Source organism: Pungitius pungitius, chromosome 20, assembly GCF_949316345.1.
Source record: "Pungitius pungitius chromosome 20, fPunPun2.1, whole genome shotgun sequence".
NCBI lineage: Eukaryota > Metazoa > Chordata > Actinopteri > Perciformes > Gasterosteidae > Pungitius > Pungitius pungitius.
The window spans coordinates 11,268,605-11,296,319 of NC_084919.1; the positions used below are offsets into that span (position 1 = coordinate 11,268,605).

A 27,715-nucleotide genomic window follows, 5' to 3' on the forward strand; every position below is an offset into this window, starting at 1 on the left:
CCGGCTGATGGGAGTGTTTTCCTCATTAGGCTTCTGCAGCTGTGGATAGTTCACAGTAATCAGGCCGCGCGGCACCCACCGGCTAGCGCTGCCTATCGCACACTGGCAGGGAGAGCGGGAGAGGGGGAGAGGGACGGGAACGGTAGAGGAGATGAGAGGATAGCTACACAGCGGAGATGAAATGAGGAACAAGGACAGAGGCAGTAGGAAAGAGGCCCACTGAAAATGAGACAGAAGCTAAAAAACAAAAACAAAAAAAAACAACTGATTACCACCATCGCTGGTGGACGTGTAGCGCCGGCCCCCGACCAGCTGAAAAGACGAGGCCACGCAGGTATTTCTCCCACGGGCCAGCTCAAAGTGGCAAAGACACTGTGCTAATAATCTACAGCGGGGCAAAATTAAAATGCATGAAGCACAGCGCTTTGGCACCCTGAGCCGCAACGTCTGCACGGCTCGCGGGCCGCGAGCCGTGCAGACGTTGAGGCCGCAATTGGATCCCTGGTTGATGATGGCGACGGCGATGAGGCTGGAATGACTCCGGAGCGCCGGCGGACTCGGTTCGAGGATAATGGCGGCAGATGCGTGCACAAAGGCAGCTCCCGAGTACCGCTCTGCGCTATAGGTTAAGTGCCTGTTCTAAACGGTTTGCTTTTGTGAGTGTGAAACAAAAGAGGCAGAAAGACCACGGTGAAATTGTCTCTGGGAGGGGGGGGGGGGATATGGCCCAGAACAACTGCAGAGGAGAAACTGTGTGTCAGGCTTGTGACGTTATGGCCACATTCTGAAGCACAGCGGAGGAATGAAGGTATCTGAAGTAAGGTGTAAGGTAATGTTCCTCATTCCATGGAAAACCACCTGTAATGGCACATTGTGAGGCACTTGTTTTGCATGGAGAGGAAATAGTGCCATCATTTAGAAATACTGGGCTGTTAGCGAAAGCAGAAAGATCCACAAGGACTCAACTGTCATTGAGCTCCACTGAGAGAAAACTAAACCAACACAAGATCTTATCTCTAATTCTATTATATCAAGCCCTGGTTTTGTACCATTTACTGCTGGTACTATTCATCAGTAAAAGCTGTTCCACGTTTTGCATTTTGTAATTGCCTTTTTGTTTGGAATATTTCAGCGTTCCCAACTCTTGCCGAGCTCGCCTTTTCCACTAATGGACCGAAATGATTTGCCTACACAAGGGACTCACGGAAAAGGGCATGAGCATGTGCTCAATGGACAAGTTGTGTGGAAATCATAGGCTTGGGCAATGAAGAAATTTCCCATAATGCAGGAGACCACATTTGACAACAGGTTCCCTATTCTGTGTCGAAATGACGATGGAGAAACACCGGTTTCTCTCCTTCTCATCTTTGAACAAACCATCAGCTCTGAATTGTACTCTGGGAGGTGTCAAAAAAAAAAAAAAAGAATGACAAAAAACGAAATTACTTTCAACAAGGCGTAAAAGCACAACACTCACATATCACCTCTGAGTTGATCAAAGTGTGAGCTGAAGGCATTTCTGAGGGAATCTGTTTGATTTGGAGGGGGAATCGGACCGATGACAAGCATTAAGAATAAAGGTAAAGATCTAACATCTTTGGGAGCATTATTACTGCGCTACCAAGTGTGTTAGAAAGGGGACGCCAAGAAGTCTGGCCAGGTTTTAGCATGTGACAAGTAGGTGCAGGTCTATTTGGTAAATGAAGACACGTTTTACAACCAGCCAAAGTTCCTCATAGTAACATTAATCTACTGATTATAGCCTCTTGACGCAGCATTCAGGGTGTACTGAACAGGCTAACTGAGGGCCAAGTGGAAAATCATTGTCTTTGGACCCTCACTATTAATTAATACCACAGTGCCCAAAAGAAAAATGGCGTGTCCAAGAGATCGGTGACCGCCGTGAGTGGACAGATGGAGCGGACGCAGGGAACGGGTTAGTTCAACCGGGAGTGAAGGGAGAGGCTGGCGCGCGTGGCAGCAGGCAGCTGGATAGGAGGGCGGAGTCTGTCGGTGTGCGTTGGTAGAGATGTGCGAGTGAGAGAGTACGCACGCACACACACACACACACACACACAGACAGATACACACAGAGGGCATCTCTTTGCATACCGACGCGCGCATCAATCTCTCGGCAAATTGCATCCGTAGGTGCGGGCGAATCCATCTGCACGCGACTCGCCGTGTGCGTCTGTGTGTGATGAATTAGTGACAGCAGCTGGTGGAGCGCCGTGATCCCTCAGCGGTGGTGACAGCAGCTGTTAGTGGCGCCATCCCCCGCCCAGCCAGGCTGACTGGGTCCTCTTCATCAAACACACCGGCCCATTAATGCTGCAGGGCCCGGTGTCGCCCCGCCCGGGGGGCCCGGGGGGCCCGGGCAGCAGCGGAGCCGGGGGGGGGGGGGGGGGGGGGGGGGGGGGCAGGGGTGCATGTATGTGTCGTGGGTCTCAGGATGTGCGGAGTGCTGGGAGCATATCGTGCCTCTATCTTAGCCCGAGTAAATATCTGTGCGCCTTTTATTTCTGCATCCGCCCATCTGTCATTTTTGCAAGTCTGCATTTGTGCGTCTGTCTTTTGCTGTTGGCGTGCGTGCGTGCGTGCGTGTGTGCGAGGCGTGTGTCACTAAATCGCTGACAAGCAACCAGAACCCCGCTTGTCAGATCCCACTGCTGAGACAGTTTGCTATCACACCAATCACCTGCTCCCTGTGGAAATTGATGCTGACAGTTATGGGTGGCGCATGTGAGACAAGCGACTGTGAAGGATGTCCTCAAAAAGCTAAATGTGCAGTTGTACCTGTGAGGGAAACATTGACGTAAACGCTTACCATGTGCTTGTGTCTACAGTACAAGCGGCGTGTGTGTGTGTGTGTGTGTGTAAGTAAGAGAGCGTGCCGTGGATACCTGTAGGTAGGTGATTCGGTTCTGCACCAGATCCGACAGGTCTTTAGCCTCCTTCGTTCTCCATTCGCCGACTCCGTCCGCCTGGCTGAGGTAGTACAAGTCCGTCATGATGGATCTGCAGACACATTTCAAAACTATAAATCTTTATATATTATATCCATTAGAAAATAATAATAAGTGCTATTGGGTGTTTTAAGCGGCAACAGTGTTGTCGGCAATCCAATCAAATTCAAATGTAGACGTCTGAGCGGTTGCTACTTAATAATCTTTGAAAAGAACCTAGAACCATTTCTTCCCAGGGTCTACAGTTCTCTTTTTATCTCATTAAGTATGACAATGCTTGGCCACGTCACAACAAAAACATCTCTAAACAGCCGACGTCGCAGCAACGGAACCTTCTCAGATGATTTACGTCATCCTTTTGACAGCGAGGGTAACGTCTGAAGACGGTTTGTCATTCCAACGGATTAGAACAGTCCGACAATCACGTGGCGCGACAGTCCCACACATCGTGGAGCACTGACTAAGCGGCCATAGGGGAGGAGTCTGCAGCAAGAGGGGAGGAGCTAAACCAGCGGCGCAGAAGGAACGCATGCGGCAGGACTCCCATTGAATTATTTGGAAAATTCGCTGTTGCCTGTTCAGGCAGAATGAAATATAACAATATGTCAAGGGGACTGGAGTGGAATATGGTGTCATAATCATGAGAGTGGAAAACACTGTGTTTTGGATGTGAGATGGAGAGTGTGACTCTTATTCACAGAAAAGAAAAACAGACTTTCTGACTCCGGCTGCTGGTTAATAAGTGAAGCATCCTCCTGCAGCCCGTGTTTGTGTTCTTTCTCCTATTTGGGTCGGTATTGATTCCAATGCGCCCTGGATGAAGCCTGGATCATAGGTTCTCCTGATTTATTTTCTATTGTGTGTATACTTTGTAAAATCATTTCAGGGAGGTTTTACAGAGATCCGGTTCAGATACTTTTAATCTCTGGTTTTACTAGACAACTGAGACATTTTGAATCAGTAGGTCTGTTTTATGGTCAAACCGTGGATTTACATGATTGGTCTGCACTTTATTCTTGTTCACTGGATCAGTCAGAAAATCCACAATATAATGGTACGGTATATCCATTTAAAAAGAGCCAACAATCCTTTAGTATGCAAAAGAGCTATGTTGACACAATCTATGCAATTTTATATTTTACACATGGCACTTTACACACTTGCATATTAGTCTGTGACCTAAAAGAATTCATGCTCATTTCTATTCCAACTCGGGGTTCAAGTGGAGACCTTTCTATTGGCGTGTAGTTTGTGTTAAAACTCCTTCTCCCACATAAGTTCCCACCACATTACACAGGGCTTTAGATAAGAACCTCCACCGGCATATGTTAACGGCACCCTGAGGCTCATCGCACTTCCATGATGTTCATAGAGGAAAAAGTGATGCGTTTGTCAAGCCGATTGATGACAGCAGCGTCTTTCCGGTTGTTTAGCTCTCTTTCGGCTTAAGTCTGCCATCGGTTCGCCTCTTGACGGCAAATTTGTGTCACGTCGCGCACTTGCCAAATATCGGGACCATCCGCTCACAGACGTGCCCGAGAGCTCAGACACTGAGGGGCGAACGCACACCCATCGCACGCTCTCCCGTCTTTCTTTCACACTCCAATGCAAGCTTAATCTATTACTCACTTCTTTGACCCAAATCAGTCACATACTGTGTGACCGAGAGCTTTTATGCATATATTCATGCAAATACACACCACACATAAACACAGCATTTTTAGACAATACGCAGCCCTGATGTCCATGTGTAAAGAGGTGTGCGCGTGCTGTTGAAGGCATGTGTGTGTGTGTGTGTGTGTGTGGTCTTGGGCAGCCAGTGTGTGAAGCTCGTGGGCTTCCCCGGAGCTCCTGATTGGCTCAGACTGCAGACGCTGAGGCTGCAGCCGGGGGGCTTGGCAGCAGAGCACAGCCTTTCTGAGTACCGGTGCTGCACCAATGGGAGAGCGTTTCCAAGGTGAAGCCATGTACAAGGTTCCATGGAAGGGAAAGAGAAAGTCAATGCTTTCGCGAGCGTGATGTGAGCCATCGGGTGGGAAATAGAAAGCAAACTGAGGTTCCCGAACCTTAATCTTCCAACCTGCTACCAGCCATACTTGTCCTTTTTTGTGCCTAATGACATTTTGGGGATGAATTTTCTTAATGTTAGTTTTCTTTGTATTTAAAATAAACAGATTTATTTTAGTTACACATGTTCATTTAAGTGAATGGCTTCAATTCAGTTTCAATGTGAGGTTATATGTGAAAATGTCTCTAAAATTTATCGTCTCATTCTTTATCGAGTATATCGGCACAGTAATGTTCACTGATAAAATATAGAGTAATCTGTGACAAATTAGATTATTGATTGGTTGATTAAGTTATTTTATAAGTAGCTTTAATCTTTTTTTGCTCCTTTATGATAGTAAAATAATATTATTGGAACATTATGGGTAATTGGTCTTTTTTGAGACCATTTGATTAAACTCAAAAATACACAATACACACAAATAATGGAAATAATCAATAGATACAAATCTAAATTTTATTTTTGTGTTACAGCAATCTGAACTTTCCCACTCACTTCAGCTGTCAATGAAACGTGGAACAAAAAGCTCGCCATCGCGCACGGGTCGCTTACACTGGCGTGTCCGCTAAGTCACCAGCCTTTTTATTCTCCTTGGGGAAAGTTTGCAACAAGGACCGTCCACCCTTACGTGAGTAGAATTTCAACGACGGAGCGACGCTTTTACACAAGTCAAACATTTCATTGCTCTTTCCACCTCTGCCCCTATCTGTGCTGCCCCCGCTGGCCTCGTGCCTGCAGCAGATACAGAAGAAAGCTATGGGGCTTAGATAGAGCAGAGTGAATACACGTGAAAGTCTGGGACTGTGTGTGTGTGTGTGTGTGTGTGCTTGACAGCATGCCCATGAGTACAGAGCGAGGAATCAGTCTCTGGAAAGCTGCTTAGGCAGCAAACGCAAAGACAATGGGCCCTGTGAGCCACTTGGGCAGGATTACAATGAACCACTCGGCTAAGTGATTGGGCCTTTCTTCATTGAGAGGGGTGAGAGCCATCTGGATGACAGACAGAATGGATTCATGACCTTTGCCCTGGGTGTCTCAGCGCCGCTGCTTTCAAGTTCGCCTGTCAAATGTGTCGACTTTTGTCACCGTCGGTTGGCAGAGCCGGTAAACAGTAGCCTGGCAGTCTGTGATCAACGTGAGAGATTAAAAAAGCCGTTTCCTATTCAGACAACTATTAGCGCTTAAAATCTATCCACCGATGACTAGATCATCATCAATACATGATCATTTTGTTAAAGGTGACATAACATAAGAAAAAACCTCTTCTAAATTTAAAAAGTTAGTTGCTTGTTAATAGTTGTCGAGCTAAATGAAGTTGTTTGAAGCATTCAAACTTGTACAAGGGTTTATATGTATTGATAAGACAGCCATCCCGGAGGATTGACTCTCCCAATACTTGCTGAGAGTCTCTTAGAGTTGAAGAGCCGACACACAGAAGAGAAGCAAACCCACAGCCAACCTTTTGGATTTCAAAATGACCAGATGCGGCCGACTCCCGGCCAAGGGAGGAAACCGTGGTTCACATGACGTCACATCCCTTTGACACATTCCAACATCTCCACCTTCCAGCAACTGCACGCTCACCTCTCCTGGTGTCCCAGGTCCTGCAGGAGCGTGTCTGCATACTTCAGCCGCTCGCTGAGCTCGGCGTTGGCCAATTTCTTCACCTCACTGCGAACAAAGTACCAGAACTCCTTAACGCCGTTGTCCACCCTCCTTCGCAGCTCCTCCTGAGTGGGCCCGGGGCCTGCAGGGTCCAGAGAGAGAGATCGGCTCACATTAGCACTCGCATTTAATGCGCAGGTAGGATCTTAAACAAAGAGAAGAGGACTTCAAAGTAGCTCCATGGGAACGCGGCTCGGAGGAACGAGGCTTAAAGACCGCCATGAGGTCTTTAAGAGTGTGCAGCGTTGGATTATGCAAGTCTAAATAGGCTAATGGTGCAGGGAAAGGTTTGGAACATAACCATTAAAATGGTCATCTATTATTCGTTGTCCCTGGGTGTTGCTTTGACCTCAATAAAGAGCGCTTGATCATTGGTTTTGTCTTGTGGCTCTCGGTCCCGTGGGTTTTTCCCCACTCGCACCGTTCCCTCAACAGGAAGAAAACTCTACACCCCGCCCGAGTCAAACAATCTGGAGCAAGCCACATCGATAACACAGCTGGCTGCTCTGGTTTCTGGGGAGAGAAACAAATAAAAAAAAGAAAGAAAAATCAACGAAAGGGAAGGACAGCCTAGAGCAGGAGAAGGTGGTTTTGGTTGAGAGGAAAATACTACTTTTTTGTTTTTACCGTTTGTATCTTGCACTCCACGTTCTCTACTCACTGGGTGGAAAAAAAAAAAAAGAAAAGCTGCAGGATATTTTTAGCTTTCTCTTCCCCTGCGGCAAGATTGAAAGGCTGACCCTGCGCTGCCCTCCCCGCTCACATGTCCTCCTTTATTTTCTCTCCGTCCGTCCCCCTTTCTCTCCTCCACTCCTCCACTCCTCCACCGGGGCATTCAGGCCGCATGCACTCGATTCACGTATTTCCCCGGCTTTAACCGGCAGCCTTCCTGCCCCTCTGAACGGCGTTTTGAGTGTGGAACGCGCACATTAACCCCGCTCGCCCGGCACGGCTCTGCCATCATGGCCGCAGCAGGTTTAGAAGCTGCTACTAGACAGAGGTTCTCGCCCGCGGGGCAAAAGCTCACAGGAGCCGCTGACTGCTTTATACGGCGCAGTCACCCCCGTCTTGAAAAAAGAAAATCAATCCGTTCATATTTTTCCAAGCTCTGTGCCAAATCCTTCTCTGCAACCTTTTTACATGGCCCTGGCCTGCTTACCGTCCCCAGTGAGTTTCTGGAAGCTGTGGATCTTCTGCTTGGCTCTGGTTAGCTGGTCCTCCAGGGAGCGCAGCCTCCCCGCGGCAGCGAGGGACCCGGCTTCCGCCTGACCCTCTGGTATCCTGGGGGAGGAAGGCACAGGGAGAGGATGTGATAGCCGAGCGTGCAAAGGAAGGGAGCGCAAAGCCGTCCTGGTGAACAGATGAAAGCGTAATTATCAACCATCATTGTATAGATACTTTTGCATATAAATTTATATTATATAGTGGTTCAATATTTCCTTCATAAATATATATATATATATATTCCTTCTTAATTTCTTTTGTATATTTTTGTTTATTGTGTGTACTGTGTATGTAAATTGAGAGCACATGTAACCGGAGTCTAAATCCAAAACGGATTCTGATTTATCATCATCGAAGCCATCACAATTGACTTTATAAAGTGAAGGAAATAATAACAAAAGGTGTTTTAAAGCCCAACTTTTTCAGTAAATACAAAAATCTATCTGTTCGACATTTTTACAGTTAATTTAATTAACTTTGTGTAAAACTAGTGGACCCTTTGTAAAACTTAACATTCAAAGTGTGTAAAGCGGCCGGTATCGTTTTGCGTCACAGCCGTGGTGTAGTTTAGATAAAAAGGAGGCAGAAGGAGGAAGTTCACACTTGGGTGGGGAAGGAAAGTAGGAAGAGGGCGCTCATGCAGTTCAGTAACGCGCGGTTGGTGTGGTTCCATATCGGTTTTTTGCTCAAGGTTTTCAATGTGGAAAAAGAAAAACACGTTAGACACTTTGAAATTCTGCTTCCACCCTCCCCAAAAAAATCAGTCACTGAATAAAACATGTCAATAAATAGTGCAGGCCTCGCTTTTGCAGGATTCTGCTTCATTTGACATGTATAACACCTACTCAAAACTAATGAGGAGAATCATGCTTTGTTTTCTGGACCACTGACAACTCAGCTGTGAGGGCAGCGTCCTTTCACAAAGTACTGAATCATTTTTCATGTTTTTAAGGTCCAGCCTGTCTACCTCTGAACCATACATCCAGTAATTACATGCTGTTTCACCATCCAATGACTTTTGTAATGAGTGTCAAACTAAGCAAACGAGTGGCAGTTAAATTACATTTTTTTGTGACTGTAATTTAAAAAATGTCCTCCCATGACTTTACCCAATAACTTGAAGAATGCCTGCCTGTTGAAAGGTAATGGACCAGGGTTTTAACTATATAATAGATACAATTTCAATTTAGACGGGGCAAGGCATGATAAAAATGAACTTTCGTTCAAATGAGTTATTCAAGTGAAGTGAAGAGATACATCACTTGCTGCTGTACTTTATCAGCATCTGAAATGGAAATCCCTTCCATTATGGTTCATGTGTGCTGAGGCCTGTGGTGGCCCTGATGTCAAATGTAGGACTAAAAAGATCATGTCATGTACAAAGGTAGCAAACAGGAGTCAATAAATGGGCACAACTCATTTTTACAAATGGCTCATTATAGTTGAAATTCTGTTCGGGTAGCTTTTTCGCCTCATTAACCATTTAACGTGGGTCAAAGCACATTTAAACATCTGCTTGAATGAACAATGAACAGCTACCATGTGCATGTAATGCATCCACAACATAGAACACGGACTTAAAATCAGCCAACAACAAAGGGCTGACATTACGCACAATAAATTCCTCTAGATCAAACCATTAAAGATAGAATATGTTTGAATGCACAGGGGCCTCGGGGGAATGCTGCAAAAGGCCATGCTAACGAGTCCTCAAGGCACGCAGACTCAATTTGCTCCATGAGTGAGGAACATCAGTCGCTGCCAGGCATAAAGATGAGACTCTTTATGTCACGTCTTGCTGCATATGCCCCCCCCCCCCCCCCCACCCCACCCCGTTTCAAGCCTCCATCGGTGGGAAGCCGTGGCCTTTGACGGAGCGCTCAGCGAAATCACGGGGAAAAAGTAATGATGGACAGAGATAAACCTTCACACTTCACTTCGCACTGTGACTTGCCCATTCCACCTTCCTGTCACAGCTCTCTCGGAACAAGACCCGGGTCGATTTCCTCTTTGAGTATTACCTCTACTCCCGCAGCTAAATCCGTTCAAAACCGTCACCAACTTGATCTCGCAGGGGCCACACCCCAACCCACCCTTCCACTGCTCAGGCAGACGGTTTCCCAAGAGACATCGTTTCCCTGGGGCTAAAACTGTAACATGCTGCGGACTAAAAGACCAGCTATGAACGCAGGGCCCCAGCACTGAGCCCCCCACCCCCCCCCCCCCGCAAAAAAGCAGGTGAGGATCAGCATCAGACAGTTTCCTCTGAAAAAGGGAGCCACGGCTGCTCCACAGGCTCTCCCCCCTCCTCCCTCCCCTCCCCCCTGAACCGGTGAAGTTCACAGGGCGATCCGAGCCGGGCGGAGCGGTTTGATTGTTGGCGGCCTGGGTGGCACTGCGACTCATCCATATTTCTGCTGTTAGATTTAATGTAATCTGCTCTACTTCAAAGAACCCCCCCCCCCCTCATCTTTATGCACTGACCTGGGAAGCCATGCATATGGATGGAGATGCAGAGTATTCGGGGTGGCGTAGATGAAAGCCGGCTACGTGAACGCAATTCGCCTTGAAATCCCCCCCCCTCCCCAAAAAAGGGGTCCGTTTGAGTTTTAACGTCGCCTCGCTCTGCACAGACTACATGCGGCGATGCGGCGGGGGGGGAGGAGGAGCGGCTGCGGGCCCAACCTTTGCTGTAGACTCCGCCGTGTTAAAGCACACCACTTGACTCCAATAAGTCAGGCCAATAAGCCACGGGAACGTGGGCGTGGGAAGAGGTCGAGGGAACATCCGGTCGCTACAATAAACACCCCCACTACCTACGCTCAAAAAAGAGGCATGAATTAGAGCTACCCCCCCCCCCCCCACACACACACACACACACACACCTAGTGCACCACAATACTGCATTGTACATGTGCTACAGTCTGTCTGCTGTGTCCATGCAAATGTTTCTCCATCGTGTCTAATCAGTTAATCCTTGACATCGCCTTCCTCTGCGGTCAGTCACGTCCACTGACCTTAACGGCATGAACCCAGAGTGAAGCGATTCCCTACGGTGCATTCCTGCATCGCCATGCAGCGAAGCCTGTCCAGCACAGCCACATCAGAGTCCTACTCTTTGCCATGTGGGTTATTTTCTATGTGCACCACTTCCAAGCATCACTAACGGTTCAACAGCATCCGCCTCACGTGCTTCCGGTGTGTTGGTGGTACCGTACAAAGGCCCGAGAGGATTACCGGTGCTCGAGAGAGGTCTGCTTGCATCCACCAGTAAAAAAACATCGTAGAGGCGATGCTGTAAATTTATATTGCGCGTTAAAAGGTTGTCTTTGCTGGGGATGTGTGATCTTGCTGCTGTTAGGTGTGTTTGCAATTGTGCGTGGGCTGATAGCGGCACTGCTTTGGATAATACGCTGCTTGCTACGGTGTAATTGTGTCTGTTCATGCCCATTCTGTCTGTCATGTGTAAAATGTCTCATTCGGGGACTGCGCTCTGAATGTTTCGTGTTGTCTTTATTTCAAGTTTTCACCAGCATGCTAATGGAAGAAAAGTAACTGGTCAAAACATCCATGACCCGTGTCTTCATTATCCGGGTTTCAGTGTTCCAACACACCACACGAGAAAATGCAAATTGTAAAAAAAAAAAATAGAAACTGACGTGGAGTTTGGTGTGCTGGAACCGATGTACCACCTGTAATGGTGGACATCGGTTTCTATTTCCCTAAGGCCCCAAATGAGGCTGAGATGCAAAACGCTCCACACAGAGATCACAGAGCCACGCAACGGCAGCCTCCACAACTCCTCCCATCGCCACCGCATCCTTTCCATTTCCTACTTGCTGCATTTTCGTTGGCGCAGTCCTCACGCCATCCATCACGATTCGCCTCCTCTTCCCCCTCCCTCCGACCCTACGTTGGCATCCTCGGGAGGCGAATCGATCAGGTCCTCATCGCTCAGCCCAGCTGTTGCTCTCAACCTTCGCTCCGTCCGATGGCACACCACCGGGCCGGCGCGTGTCATTGTCTCCGCGAGAGCCATGGCTCCGTGCCCGAGGTGACTGACAGCCGCAGAGAGGGCGGAGCCAGACAGACGGCGCAACTCGACCTGGCGATCACCTCTCATTAATGCTGCAGGGTGATTGGTAGGTCGGGGCGCTGCCTGTCACTCAAATCACTTAGCGATGGCCTGAATCACTGGACTGAATCCGTAGGCCAGCCAGGTGATTGAAGCCGAGTGGCGATTGATTGATTGCACATGACGTTTACACTCTAAAAAAACGGTGGCGAGTTCGGCAAAGCTTAAGAACACCCGATGAGCAGCGTGCTATGAATATGTCCAGCAGGTTGATTTACTACGGGCCTTCATCCTCTCAGTGATGCTAAAAAAAAAAAGAACAAAAAAAGGTGCATTTTGAGAGAGAAAAAATAAAATAAAAAAAGATCTATATCTCATGCGAAGTGCATCACGAGAAAAGGAGAAAATGTAACCTTTTTGATGAATGCAAAACGTGTCAGGTATTCGTCCAGTGCTGCTGTGGTGTGGTGTCCCAAAACAGGTTAAATTCCACTTTGTACTATAAATCACTCCGTGTCGTGGGATTCTCAACAAAAAAAGGGTGTAATAATTTTAGGTTTATGCGAATCTCTGAGGCTGCTCATAAAAAATGAATGTGGTAATATGAAGGTTAGGGTGCTTAGGACGAAACATTTACCCCCCCCCCCCCCCCAAAAAAAAAATGGTTCCATATTTTGTGCACCCTTGAGAGAATCTTCTCAGCCCGGGATCGGCAGAACGTGTGAGTCGGTGAATTGAGGGTTTCGTCGATCAGCAAGCTAGTGAGTTGTTGCGTAGTCAGTGAGTCAGTCATCGAGCAACCTACAAGCCGGAGCCTGGCACGGTGCCGTGCGGCTGTCAGCAGTTTCAGTAGAATGGAATTTGGAGGCGAGGTGAGTGATGAGGGAGGTGGAGAAGGACTGAACCGGGGGCCAGTGGCACGACTGATGGGCAGCTCCCTAACTGCCTCTTTGCGTACATTAGGGCTCCATAAGGACAAAAGACACTACAGGGAGGTGCGGTACTCTCTTGGGCATTTATCAGACCACTGCTTCCTCACACACACACACACACACACGGGCAGAAAGACACAAAATGGAACGGCGTCTCGTTGGATGGCTCGTGAAGCTTAGCCTGGGCGAGCCAGTGGCCCGCTTTGGGCTTGCCGTGCCAGATACTTGGCTGAAGCTGTAGCTTAGAGGGACTTGAGGAGCCACTGTAGCGCTGCCCCAGTAAACAACTGTGGAGGCCTGTGTCCAGGATCAGCTACCGCACTAATAACAAGCCACAAGCGGGCCGTGTGTCGGGGACCCATCTGGACGCTCGTCGACTGGAGAAAAAAAAAAAAGCGACTTGTTTTTCATGCCATGAATTCCACCTTTGTTTTTTTTTGAGCCAATTCTAAATAATTACAAAAGCAAGGCATTGAATCAGGGACCAGCTGTCTCAAGCAACATGTTTTTTTGTGTGTTTGTGTGTGTACCAACCAGGGGCCCTGCATCAAAGGGAATCGGAATATCAAAGAGCAGCGATGGCAACATCTGAAGCTCCCGGTTGCCCGTTAATGCGGCAACTACCAGGAGACGTTAGAGTGCATTTCCGCCCACTGTGACGTGCACACAGCCAGACTCGGTGTTTGCGTGCAGAGAGAGACACCGTCGGCGTGCGGGGGGGGGGGGGGGGATAAAGACGGCGCCATCTGTCTTTCGATGACACGTAGCTTGAATGTGTTAATGATGCCGCGCGGTCAACGCGCTGTCTGCCAAAATAACACAATGAATTCCGGCGAGGTGCGGGGACAGCCCACCCGTCTCACACTGCGTCTACGGCACAGCCGATCAGCTTCGGATCAAATCAAATGCAATTTCAATTTGCAGCAACGTTTGTTTGTGATAATGGTTCAGTGTATCACAGGTTTACAACTTCAGGGTGGGGGGGCTGATTAGACTTTCACAAATACAAAAAAAAAAAAGAGTGACTCTTTGGCAGATTCTTATTGGTTGTGATTGCACTACTAGGGAGCTAGAGGATGTATTTCATCACTGGACTTTGCAAAAACATAAAAAGTGATGATTGTCTGATTTCAAAACAAATGCACATTTAATTAACCCCCTCATCAAAGTTGTGCCTGACTATCATTATTGTTCTAATCATTATAACCAACAGAACAAATATGGATTTGCGTGAGGATGTGCATACATGTGTCTCTCTCTCTGTCCGTCAATGGCTCCTCTCACACGCTGAGACAATCTATAACTCTGAATTACCTTTTGTGGTTGAAGTGATTCGTCCTTGATTGAAACTCATTTTTTACCCACTGGTTTATACCGTCATTGACTGCCGACTCTTCACTGCTCTTTAGCGGCCACGAGAGCAACCAATAGAGAATTGTCCTTCCCTCGTTTGCATAGACGTATACAAATGGTTGGTGTGAGCGGGCCCAGCTAACACAGCTAACAGCCAAGTTAAACACACTGTGACTGACAGCTTCTGAGGCAGCTGAGTCGACATCTTTTGGGCGAATCCCCGCTCTGGTGCGCGTGCATTAGACACTCCACTTTCAAAGCAAACCCCGTTTGTTGCCACTCGGCTCCACGAGGGGGGGGGGGGGGGGGGGGGGGGGGCGGGGGCTCGCTGGTCCTTTACCTGAGCGATTCGGCCATGCGCCGCAGGTCTTCATTCTGCTGCTTGAGCCGCTCCAGCTTGGCCAGGATCTTGGAGAGCTCCCGGCTGGACCGCTCGGGGTGCTCGCTGTCCCTCACCAAGTGGCCGCCGATGTAGAAGAGGAGCGTGCCCCAGGCCAACAGCACCAGGGTAATCCATCGCCATGACCCCGCCCAGGGCCGCATGGTGCAACCTCGCCCCTCCCCTAAAAAAAATAAATAAATAAAAAAAAAGCCTTCTTCCCGGAGTGCCTGCACACGCGCCGACCGAACGGCCTGCCTGCCGGATGTGACACACACACACACACACACTCTGTGCCCCGTCACCACAAGTGCCACAGCGCCAACCTCGGCTCTGGCATCTTCGCCGCGGCGGTGTGCACTAAATGACGGATGGGAGGGGGGCGGAGGGGGGGCTCTGTGTCCGTGTGACACAGGGGGTGTGTGACGAAAAGGCGGCAGGTGCGTCTCCAGCTATCGTCAAGCCTTTTTCCCCCCTGCGCGTGCTAAAGCACGGCCGCCATGCTCAGATGTCTGTGTTAAGATGGCCCCGTCGGTGTGGCCTCCCCTCCGCCCGGCTCCGCGTGGACCAGGTTGTCCCACACCGTCTCGCCGTTTCCTCCCAGTCCCAGAGGATCCCTTTACTGGAGTTGTGTCCTGTCAAAAGAAAACACACAAAGACATAATAGGTAAGCCGAGCTTATTGCATGATGGTTTCCTCTTGCCGATGCCTTTTATGTGTAGTAAGTAAGTACCAAGTTTTAAGTAGTAGGGCAGCCTGAACTACTGGAATGCAGCGTGTGGGGCGTGCCTCATGAAGCTCCATAGAGAAACGGAGATCAAAGAAAAGGGCAGGGTAGACTGGCAGATAACATCCCCCCCCCCCCCCCTGCAGCCAACAGGATGGATCAGCATGACACAACAATTTGCATATTATATAGTGTTGTGCAGTCCCCGAGCTTCAGGATGCTGCATTGCTGTCGAGGCAGGACAAGAATGTTCAGTTTCGACTTCCGCACACACCCATCGGCATCACCCAACCACGGATGTTTCATTTCCTCATAACTCCATACCACAGCTTCAACCACAACCCCTTTCTCCCTCACTCTAAGTAAAAGCACTGCTAAACCCTGAGAGTAATGGATTGGTTTGGCAAAGGCTAAAATCCCACAAAGTTCTCCGCTGGTATTTTCGCTCCATCAAATGTCCGCTGCGTTCCCCTAACCTCCCCGGCGGAATGTCGTCAAGGTGATAAGTGTGCGCTGTAAAAAAAAAATAAAAGAATCACCGATCATCAGTTCCCTTCATCCCAAAGCAGCGGTGGGCCCCCCGAGACGAGGCGGACGCGCGCCTTGTTTACGAGGCAACCTTCGCTGTCAACTCCCCGACAGAGTCACGCAACTGGAACCCGTCATGTGACGGGGATGAAGAGTGGCAGGTGAGTGCGTGCGCCATCACCTCTGGAGGCGTACCGCCGCGCGCCGGAGTAACGCCGGGGCGTCTCAGACTCTTGTGATGGTGATTGGTGGTGGGAAGACGCGCACCACGTGCTTGATTGACACGTCTCAGTGTCTCTGCGTTAGAGCTGGGGCAGACGGAGGGAAGTGTTTTTGTTTTTTTTTCGTTTTTTCCGGCTGGCGCTCCGTCAGGCAGCACAGAAGTGGGTTAACGGTCGCTCATCCGGTTTGCCATGGCGGAATGCAGCAGCCGAGATCACTGAAACAAGGAGTAACGACTCATTTCTCATTGAACGATGTGGTATTATTGGAACGTGTGCCGACGGTGCCCCTGTGGAGACTAAACCTGGGCCGACACGAGGGGGGGCTCCTCTTTATGCATGCGGCACAAAGAAGTGCTGAGCTGTGTTTTATTATGTAAAAATAAGAGCCGTGAGAGGGTTGCACTCCGCCAGCTAATGCCCAACTGGGACTTTACTAAAAGGCAAGCTGCCAAAACCCTTGTCACTGTGTTTGAGGAGCCATAGTAAGGTTTGTGCACAGTAGACTCAAATTGATAAATACGAAATAGTTGGAAGAGGCAGGCAACGGCTGCCCGAAGAGAATATGGGATATTCTTTTAAATTGGACTCATTTTTGTCATGATGATGTCATGGAGTCATTAATGGCCTGGTGCAATGTCAAAGTCGGATAACGGGGGTAAAAGCTAAAGTTTGCTATACACAACCGAATATAACGCAACAAAACGAGTCTGCTTTAATTACAAGTGCTGGTGAAGTAGGTGTGGGTGATCTAATATAACTTTAATGGAATTCCATTTTGGAAATTGAAGGTTGTAGCTTTTTTAAAATTCTGAGAGTAAAAATCGGAATATCTCAGCCTCTGTTGCTTTGATGTCGACTCTTCTTTTTAGAATTAGTCTTTAACCTTAACCCCAACGTTATGGAAGTGCATCACTAAATAGCTAGAGGGCCCTTTTAATTGACTTAGAAACACAGAGGAAATATTCTCTGTATTAAAAAAAGAATGAATTGCTGAAGAAGATTAATTCAACCACATTGAAAATTACACTAAAGGTCATCGATGTTGGTTTTCGATTACGGGAAATGGCAGCAGACTGATCTGCGGACGCTTTTGGTGAAACTGTTAAACGGTCTCTCACCAATAATATCCAGAGCAGATGCACTTTAATGTGCAAGTGCAGAGCTTAGAAGTGTGTGTGTGTGTGTGTGTGTGTGTGCGCGCTGTGAGTAATGTGAGCTTAGCTCAGTGTGTGAGGGTTAGGTAACAGAACCTGAGATCAGCCACTTGTAATCAGATACTGGAAGCCCCCAATGATCATTATTAAAAGAGACGTACTCCACTTCAGAGGGTAGAGAAAAAAAAAATGGAGTTTGGTTTAAAGATGTCTTTTTTTATACGTACATCACAGCAATTACCAAACTCACAATGGCTTTGGGAAACTGATGAATACGTTTTTTTACCGTTTATTTTTAACATGTCTTTCTTGGCCGAGAAGAAACACGTTCGTGGTCCCTCTTTGATAGATTGCCGTTTGATAACTAAAAGAAGGAGATATCTATGGAGTCCGGTGTCAGCGGAATGTGGCCTTATTAAAGACAAGATGATACGAGGTTTCTTTTTCCACTGACGACTTTTCATATTCCAGAGATATCGGAGGAGTGAAGCGAGAGCGCTAAAGATTTTTTGCATTTTCTCAAACTCCTCACATTTGCACTTCAGTCGCCGTGGACAAGGGGCATAAATATCGGAAATTATAATAATGTCAGTTTGATAATAAAAAAAAAAAAGCTCTCCACAGTGAGAACGATGACTTCTAAGTGTGACAGATATGCTGACAGTGGGGATTTTAAAAGAAAATGGTCTTTTTCTTTTCCTCCACCGGGCCCCCCTTCAATCAGCTTCCAAGTCAAATGGAAATACGGCTCCCGATCTCTCCGGATGTAATAGAATATGTCACCGGATGAAGTGGGCCCTTACTGCTCATAACTGCTCCACCTGAACTCTCGCTCCCCAAATCATCCCTCTCTCCCACAGCGCCCTTCGCCTCGCTTCCAGAGGGGGGGGGGGGGGGGGGGGGGGGGGGGGGGGGGTTAGAGACTGGCGCGGTACGTGTGGCACCGCGGGGGGCGATAGTCACTGGATGCCCTTGCGCCGTTTCAACACGCATGGACCCCGAGGTAAGGTGGGTGTGGGGTGGGGGGGGGGGGTGTGTGGGAGAGGAATGACCCGTTTTCCGTCCTGCTGGTTAATCTTCAACTTGACTCGGGCCGCGGCGGAGGTCATCCATCAGCCCCGGTCTCCAGGCAATGAGCGCCGCGACGAGGGCCTGCCGTTGAATTATGCATGGCGCTCGGGCTGAGGACGGCTCCCACTTCACTAACATGATCGCTGCAGCTTGAGGACAACTGCAAGGAAGCGTCATCTATACCAAACCTCCCCCTTCCCGCCCCTCCGTCTCTCTCTACATATTTATATGCATAACCTGTGTGTCACTTCTGATCCGCGTTGGTGCGGGAGCGTGTATTAGCGTGTGTTGCTATGGGCAACCCTAAGAGGGATACGCAGTGAGATTTATGCAGTGTGGTGGAGAACAACAGTTATCAGATGATCAGGAGTAAATTCACGGTAGCATTGAAAGGATGCCAGTGGGGGACAGAAATGGAAATATAAAAAAAAAGCAGCTTCTTTATCTGGACGATTGGACAGCAGCTGTATTCTTGTGCCGATACTGTCAGCGGTGCATGAAATAAATGTTCTACTCGGGCTTTGGCCCAGCTTGGTTTGAGATGTCTGATCCTCTGTATCTAGCTCATGAGCACAACAGAGTGGGCGGGGCTTCTCGCAGCTATTTGGTCTACAGAGATGCAGCAAGAGGAACATCAACTGACCATTACTCATCCGGGAATGATGTCTAAACAAACCGTTCTCGAGAAACAGCTAAAGCCACACTCGGCTCCACCAGCGGCTTTTTGTGGGCTATTTTCTCAGCTGGTCTGGAGTTTCGATCCAGTGACCTTTCAGCCTCTACCCCAAATTCCAAGCAATAGATCACGCCGGCGTCAGGGACACGGAGGATGAAGCATCTGACACGCAGGCACCAGAACCAACGTCACTACATCACGGATCCAACAAAGACCGAACATCCCGAATCAATGTTTCATCAGGGTTTGAAACCTGAAATGTTCAGCGCTGTTGTTTTTCTGCCATTTGCAACAAAAACATTACGATTACATTTTTGAGTGTTGCTCAGCGACTTATTTATTTATTTTAATCGATGTGAATAGCAGCAAACGTCTGACTCATGCAGCAGCAGAACACTCCCGACTGCCAGCGCGGGTTCTCTCTCTTCGGCTGGCTCAGAGCCGAGATGCAGAGACACTGTTAGCACGGGGGGGGGGGGGGGGGGTGCCCCACATTTCATATGCATGTGTGAGCCGATGAGTGGTTGTTTGGGAGTCACCGGGTTAGTGTTGGGTATACCTGACTGCACGCACACGCACACACACACACACACACACACACGGCCTAAAGGAGGGTGGTGAATATTTCATGAGTGGCTGTTTACTTCACAACGTTCCCAAGTCCATTAACCTGCACCAAATGGCAGAGAAAGCCGTCGCGGGGAGGGAGAAGAACGCAGATAGATGGCAAGCTGGGAGAGGAGAGACGCCTCCAAGTAACTGCGACGCTTTTTATACAGCGAGCCCTGAGGCGAACATCAGTGTCAGCACCTCAGAACCGTCTCAGAGAATTCTGGAGTCTAAATACAAGGTTTTATAATTAGAAGCAAATTACATGCGGCGGGTTTTAAATTGGGATTATTATTATTTAGCATACATTCTTAAATGTGACTGTTTTCAGGCAAAACGATTAAGATGAATAGAAAAGGAAGAACGGATGGATTTAAAAAAAAAAGAAAATCACATTATACATTAATTCAGTATCTTCAAGCCTCCACTTGAAGGCACTGGAGGCAGCCCACCTCATCGCAATCTTTGAGATTCAGTCTCACACAAGAGGCTGAAGGTCTCAGAGCTGTAGTGGCCGCGCGGCCTGCTGAGCCTCCGGTATCAGAGCTCAACACACAGCCTCCGCTTCAAGGTTATCTCTGTGGAGAATTTCGCTGACAGCGGGACAAGCCTCACTGGTCCGGTGTGGGAGTGTGCTTGAAGGGGTGCAGGGTGGAGGACAGGTTATGAATTGGTTAACAGTAAAAAGCACCAATCCTTCTTCAGTTCTATCACTTTTTATGTCCAAATAAAAATGTGGACCCACGTGCGGGACTGCCACCCCCAATTTGTCACCTGGCGAGTTACGGTGGATCCCGGTGGCCCAGACGTGGTCAAGGACAGCGTTGTAAATTCATCGTGTCAGTAAGGGTGATGAACTGGCTCTGCAACGGTGTGTGTGTGTGTGTGTGTGTGTGTGTGTGTGTGACAGAGGTTGAGGGTGAAGGGGAAAGAACCAGTCACTCTGCATTTATCACGCCATGAAGTTAGAGGACATTAAAAAGTCCACTTTTGGATAGTGACCTGGGAGGTTTGCAGGGAATTTGTGGAACCAAAAGGTTTTATTAATATGCTTTAAGCAGTGAGCAAAAAGAAGGGATAATAAAAGAAAATGTGTGGCCAGTGAGGGAGAGGGGAGAGAGAACAGCTACCGTTTCACTATATCCTGTGATTTTATCATCTGAATATGTGGTGACACATAATGCGATACGCCCGGCTCTGCTCAGATTACAATCAGGCCATTCACACAAAACTTGGAAGTGGTCACATCCACATTTTGATTGAAATTCCACGTAACTTGGCTTGCAAAGAAAGCACTAAATCAGAGAAAGAAAAAAAAGAAAAGAAAAAAAGAATAGAAGGAGTGTTGTAGGCAAAGCGGGAGCCTGGGGGGGTGGTGATCAGAAGAAAGATGGCGGCTGTAGATTTGGGAGACGGGGGTTGAGATGAAGGTGCATTCACCGAGGGTCTAGAGTCCTCCTGGCGAATCGTGAAAAGGAGTACTGTAAACAGCAGAAACACACCGCTCGGGGACATTCACGGCTCCGTGCTTCTTTACCTTCCGTCCTCCCGTCGTCGACCTTTAGCTCCTGTGCTCACTGACTGCGAAAATAACAAGCAACCCGTCTACATTTCCTCCGGCTTCTCTCAAGAACAGAGAGATGAAATGATCTTGGAAACCGCGGGAGGCTGTTGACTACAAGACTAAAACGTTACGTTACCAATGTTTACATTCATTCATTCATTTCAAGCCTTCCATGCAGATATTGAAAATAACCTTGGAGCTCAAAGTCCCTGACTCTCTTCAGCATGGACTTCCACCTCCTCTGAGCTTCCTCCAGGTGCTCCCGCTTCCTCCCACACGCCGAAGACGTGCATGCGGGATGAATTGGAAAAAAAACTGTTAAAACATCGGCCTGCGGCGGCACGCATCGGCCTGTCTGCCTTGGCCGTGCGATGGGCCGTCGATCGGCATGAACAAATGTTGAAGGCGGACTACAAAATGAATAATTGATAAGTTGAGGGTTCTCAACCCTCTGCTGCACTATTCCGGTCACCGGCCATCTCCTCAGTCCGTTTCCTCCGTACTCTTTGATTTTGCTCGACGTTAAAGCCCGAACCGCACTGGGATCTGCCCAAAACACACACGGATTGGCTCATATAAGCTCAGCGTTTTCTATTTAATTGCTTTGTTTGAAAATGTGAAAATACTTTTACCCTCACTCAACTTTGAGAAAGTACTTAGCGACGCTGGGTTTCAGTGGGCCTGGATATAGCGGCGTTTGGTTGTAGATTAGAAGGAGCCTCACAAGAGTTTGAGAAGGCTTTAGGCACAGATCCAAGCTTAGCGCTCCCTAACCGCCGCCCCGTCCCTTTCTCCCGTCTCCCTTCAGAGAACCGAAATGCGCCGCAACACCAGCCATATTGCCGGAGTTCCTGGTTCCCGTCAGGTGGTGTTTTTTTTTTTACCCGGGCTCCGTGCTCATTCCTTCCCCTCTCGTCTCTTCCACTCTGGTCTCGATGCCTGGCACAGTGTGTGTGTGTGTGTGTGTGTGTGTGTGTGTCTCAGCCCGTCAACTTCCACTCGGATGCTCCTTCCTCTCTCTGTAACCCGTTGGCAGTCAGTGTATAGATTGTGGAACCATTCCACGTTTAAAAAAAAAAAAAAAAAAAAAAACTCTGGTGTGGAAGCGGTTTTCGTCGGGGATTTGGCACTGCAGCGATGGGTGCCCTGATTTAATTTGACCAGCAGAAAAATAGCTTCTTCTGGAGTTAAAGTAAACCATCCCGCCACCAGCTTGAAGGCTTTCTGCGCCGTTGCGGACGCTGGAATTCGCTACATCCACCCTCGTCTGGCTTGGCCCCGGATACACAAATGGTTGTTAGTGTAATGAAACTGACAATTACTGGCTACAGTGCAAACATATCCCTCTGTGGCTTTTCATAACAAGAGGCTTTTTTTAGTGAAGTCATTTGGGGTTGGCCCTAAATGGATCAACTCTGCATCCCCCCCCCCAGAGGACAATAAAAAAAAAAAAAGCCTCAAGATTCATTGGAAAAATAAAGAAGGAAAATAAAAAACCTCTCACCTCTTGGGCATGAAGGCTCCTGAATGCGATTGGAGAAAAAAATACCGGCGCGCTGTCTACCTTGACCCCCATTAACGGAGATGAGAAAAACAACAATCTGTTCTCCCCACAGACCCCGGCCACTGAGCGGGACTTGTTGCTCGGATCGCATTAACTAGCAGCAGAAGATGCAAACGTCTCTCACAGAGGGGGAAATGGAGAAACCAAATCACTCGCTGACCAAGCTTCCTCCTCTCTCCCTCCATCGAGTAGATTGACACTTCGCCAAAGCCACGGGCAAGAGTTTTGACCACGTGACTTTGCAGACGCTGCCTGGCGGGAACATTGGGACACAGCAGCTGGGGCGCTTGTTTCAACAACACACTGTCTTCCCCCCCCCCCCGTCTCCACCAAAGGAGGATTTGTCAGGAAGCTAAATCGACTGGTGCATATATGTATTGTCACATGTGCGCGCCGGTCAGTCATCTCGACCATCAGTCCTGACACAAGTCTCGACGGAACAGGGAAGTTCATTAATCTTCCTCCGGTACCGGTTTGCCGCTTATTCAGTTCCTCAGTCGGGCCTTCGCCCCCCCCCCCCCCCTCCCTCGCTCGCTTGCAGCTTTCCATTTTCTATCTGTGTGACCAGCCACTGCGCACAGCTGTCATGTGTCTGGTGAAAGCGCTGTGATTGACGTTCATTGTTCCAGATTGAATATGCAGTTCTTCCCCCCCCCAGGACTGACGCATGCCAAATGAAGGACGCTCCCCTGATTGATGGCATCGATTCGAGACGGGGCTCTCTTTCTCCTCTCCCTTTCCTCCGAGGCGGCCATGCTGACCTTTGACTGGCCCGGAACTAGAATGCAACGCTCACTAAACACGGGTGGGGGGGGGGGAGCTAAACTCAAAAGCCTGACGCAGAGCGATTGGAAATCTCTTACCCAGAGTTCCATTTAGTGCTGAGAAATGAAGAAACATCACACTTTTTGCTGCAAAAAAACGATGCCTGGGTAGAGGGAAGGGGGGGGCGGGGGGGGGGGGGGGGTAACCCTAAGCACCGAGGTCAGATCAGTAAGGTGATCTATAACACACAGCATGTAGCGTTTGGCCACTGCAGTCAGTTGCATTCGAGTTTGGCGTCAGACCGGCCCGCGCTGAGGCAGCGGTTGCTCTCCTCGACTTTATCGGCAGTATGAAATCATCGAGAAAAACAGGGAAGAAGGGATCATGTCCCGAGCAGATGAGAGTGGGAGGGGGGAGGGGGGAGGGGACTTGGCAGGAGAACGAGGCACAGAAGGAGTGCTTGGTTGCCACTGATGCAGATGTTGTTTGTGAAACTTCACACAACGTTGCACTCCCTCCCCAGCACACCAAGAGCGAGCGAGGCTATGGCCCTGGGCCGAGGCACCAGGATGTAAATAATGCAAATGATGGGAAAAACAACATCTCCTTCATAACATTCACATGCAATGAACACCTCATTTGATACATTCAATTTGAAGCAAACTACTCAAATAAGTATTGCCTTGTCAGTCTGTCTTTGCGCTGATGTCTCAGCTGTTTCTTGCCATATTGATAAAAGCCAAACCCGGGCAAAGAAATGCTTCCTCGAGCGCTTTCATCTGGAACGCAGCAAATCAGAAGCACGCGCAGGTGAAGCCGCAGTCCACTGCATTAGTGTCTCTGGGATCCGGCCCCTCGTACTGATCATTGTTTATGGGCCCTCGGAGTGCATTCAAATGTTTATTACTTTCCATACATCGTTCGCACACACACACATTTATTACCACATGACGTACTCCCATTGCTTTTTCTGGTGACCATTCAACGGGCAGGGTGACAAACTGGCCTGTTATTGCGCTATATTGCCTTGTAACGCAGATGGCGTCCGTGTCTCTCAGTCAATTATTGATCCGCTCAAGTGTTAAGTAAACACAAACCGCCCCCGAGAATACCTCACTGTCAGCCACACACAGGATATGAGTGTGTGCATAGATCGCCAATACAACACACACGCCTTGTGTAAAATGTTACACACAAGGTTATATGCACTTATTGTAAGTCGCTTTGGATAAAATTGTCAGCTAAATGACATGTAATCTAATTATAACTACTACTTCTCAGCTAAGAAGATATCTTTTACAAAGTTTCCTAGATATTTTAATCACATCCCTGTGAATACATGGAGGCACACTTTGTACAAAGTACGCATTGATCTTATCGCTTCCCCGGCGAGCATTGATCTAACGCTGGGTCTGGGAGCAGGTGGGGAGTCGGTAATGGTCGGTTTCGGTCTCGGTTAGCGGGTAGAAATCTCTTCCTGCCGAGGCCCGAGTCCACTTCTGCTCCCCTTCCTGTCGGTGAGCAGAGAGAGCCAGCGGAGGAGAACAGGCTTCCCACGCCGCCGCCGCCCCCTCCGTGCCCCCACAGCCGAGTCATTACTGCTGGCTAACAAGCTGAGAGCGAGGGACGTCTGCGGCTGCTCTTCCCCTTAACCAACAAAGAGAAATACCGCATGAGTAGCTGCGGTGTAGCAGAGGCAGCAGCAGCATAGCGGCCTCCTGCTGGACCCGTAATGGTGCTTCCTCATTATCGGCCGTCTCCTGGAAAGCACAAAGAAGGAGGGGGAAAGAAAAGATGTATCCGCCGGGCTACAGGTGCTTTTAACTAGAGACTGCAGGGCTAAAAGGAGGAAGGAGGGTCACGTGCCACTGCTTTGAGTTATCCGCGCGCCGCGCAATGAACGGCGTGCGCGCGTCCCGCGCTGACCTCGTGGGCGAGCAGCTGGGAGGTTCACGCGCTTCCTCAACGCCATCTTATATGTTTTTGTTGGTGCCAGGGAAAGCAGAGGAAATCCCTCAGGGTGGGGCGGGGGCGGACGAGAAATGAGTTTGACTTGATTTGATTCCAGTGGCTCCATTAAAGCCAGGGGCGAAACGGTGGGGGTGGGGGGGCTGCGGGGCTCTCACAGCCCATGCGCACTCAAGCGTACATGGTTTCGAATCAATGCACACGCACAGCTTTTTCAAGACCCACACACAAACACAAGTGCTAAATTACTATATGCAGCGTTTCCCAACAGTTGACAGTGAATTTAAGTGTTGGGTGGGGGGGGCGGAGGGACTCGCGGGATATGTTTATTAATTACTTGTAAAACGCTCTTAAATCCTCAGCCCACCCCTGGTTATCCATATTGAAATGGGCTGGATTTTAGTATCATTTTTTGTTGACATTTCATTTAGTCGGCTCAATATCTCATCTTAGCTCAGGCACAAAAAGGCGCTCACTCCTCGAGCTGCAGCGATTAGCCGTCGCAATCAGCAACGGACAAGATTCTGAGTTACCGGTCTTTTTCGTCCGGCATTGCAATGCCCTACAGGAAGTGATGGGGGGCGCTATTGCCTCCATGCACCATTGCATCAAGTTGACCGTGGGAGAGACGAAAAAGGGCGTTTCATCAGCGAACCAAACCAGTACAACGCAGCATCTGCGGAACACATTTCACAGCATCACTACGGCAACGCGGGAACATTTAAAGCGTGCTGGAGCCACCACGGCTTCTCCTCATGGGTAAGTTTAGCTAACTAAAGTAACGCTGGCCTTGTTCACTTATCGTAAGGTTAACACCTACATGTTGAGCAGGACGTCTCGTGGAGGATGCTTGCTAATGCTGTTGTGTTAAATGCAGTGTGGTGAATTATTGTAGCCTGTCTTTTCGTTCAATCTGAATAGTTGACGTCAACCTCTTCCACTTAGCACTCAAACACAAGATTATGAAAAATAATAGAGATGTACTCTAGCATTATAAAAAACTATGATGCTAAGCCTCCACAACGTGATAAGCAAAGGCGCGTGTGAGTTTGTCCTTCAGAGGCTCGTGCACCCTCAGGTGAAGGGGTCCGGACAGAGAGCAGAGTCATTGTTAAATGCAAATTTGCAATTACATTTTATATTACTATTTAATGAAGGTCTTATGATGATAACATTGGTAACAACTTGGTGCTCAAATACATTTGAAGTTCAAAATCCAATCCAACAAAAAAAGTTATTGGACGGAAATAAACAGCCACACGGTGTACCCAAAAGGAAAGCTTGCTTCTGTGTTTCCACGCTCCTACAATAACCATTAGATTAGTCTACCAATAGAAAATAGATTAGTCGGAAATAACGAAAATAATCGTTAGTTGCAGCCCTACTCACTCCATAATAAGCTAATGACACCAACTTGAAGTGATCATCTACATTTTAGTGAGATGAATATACCCTCAATTATATGCATCATCATGTTGTGCAGGCTCTGGTGCAAATACCCGTTTCCTTGATATCTTGAGTCATGAACATCTGAACACCCGAGCACTACTTATTTTAGTTGACATCGTGTCAGTGAGAGGTCGACACAACGATGTAGTTTGTGGTGGTGCTGTGCTGGATCACATTATGTTGGCATAATGTGATCCAGCATTATTATCCACGTTATTATCTTTCAATATAAGACAAACATCTCAGTATGGCATTGCTAAAGACTGTTGGGTGTTATGGTTTTCACTGGGCCAACATAACACGGTAAGTTATTATCAAAGTTGGATTAGCATATCACTAACAAAGACCTTTACAAAAGGTACAGCAGCATGTGGTGCCAACGCGCTGCAAGAAAGAACATCAATGTGCAACCGTGTTAAATTAACCTTGAAAAATGAGCTAGTAAAAATACCATGGATAAATAACCTGACGACTGCATCCCACCGGCCAAATTAAATAAAAGATTTACTTAAAGGGCTTAATTTACCTCGACCAGCTGCACAGTTCAATTCAGTATGTGGAGGAAGGCACCCTCCCTATTTGCGCAGTAGCTCCTAAGCTTGTGATACACGGCAGACACCAGTCACCTCCTCGCAGTCCAGGCCTGCCCTGCATATACACTCCGGTCACGCAGCTGATCTTTGCCACGTTGCGTCCAGAGGCCGGCGCAGAGCCGCCCCGACACCACAACTTTGACCCCTGTTAATGGGTCTCT

General features: G+C 48.5%; 1 protein-coding gene across 2 annotated transcripts in view; it reads right to left on the reverse strand.

Annotated features, from left to right (window-relative positions):
* Positions 1-27,715, reverse strand: part of fut8b (fucosyltransferase 8b (alpha (1,6) fucosyltransferase)) — a 66,651-nt gene that overhangs the window by 14,532 nt on the left and 24,404 nt on the right. For both annotated transcript variants that reach the window (XM_062559493.1, XM_037449101.2), the window contains exons 2-5: positions 14,624-15,297; positions 7,859-7,980; positions 6,619-6,781; positions 2,904-3,018 (exon numbers count right to left, since the gene is read on the reverse strand). In XM_062559493.1, coding sequence (XP_062415477.1) covers positions 2,904-3,018; positions 6,619-6,781; positions 7,859-7,980; positions 14,624-14,826 — 603 coding nt within the window. In that variant the 5' untranslated portion in view covers positions 14,827-15,297. The remainder of the gene's footprint in view (positions 1-2,903; positions 3,019-6,618; positions 6,782-7,858; positions 7,981-14,623; positions 15,298-27,715) is intronic.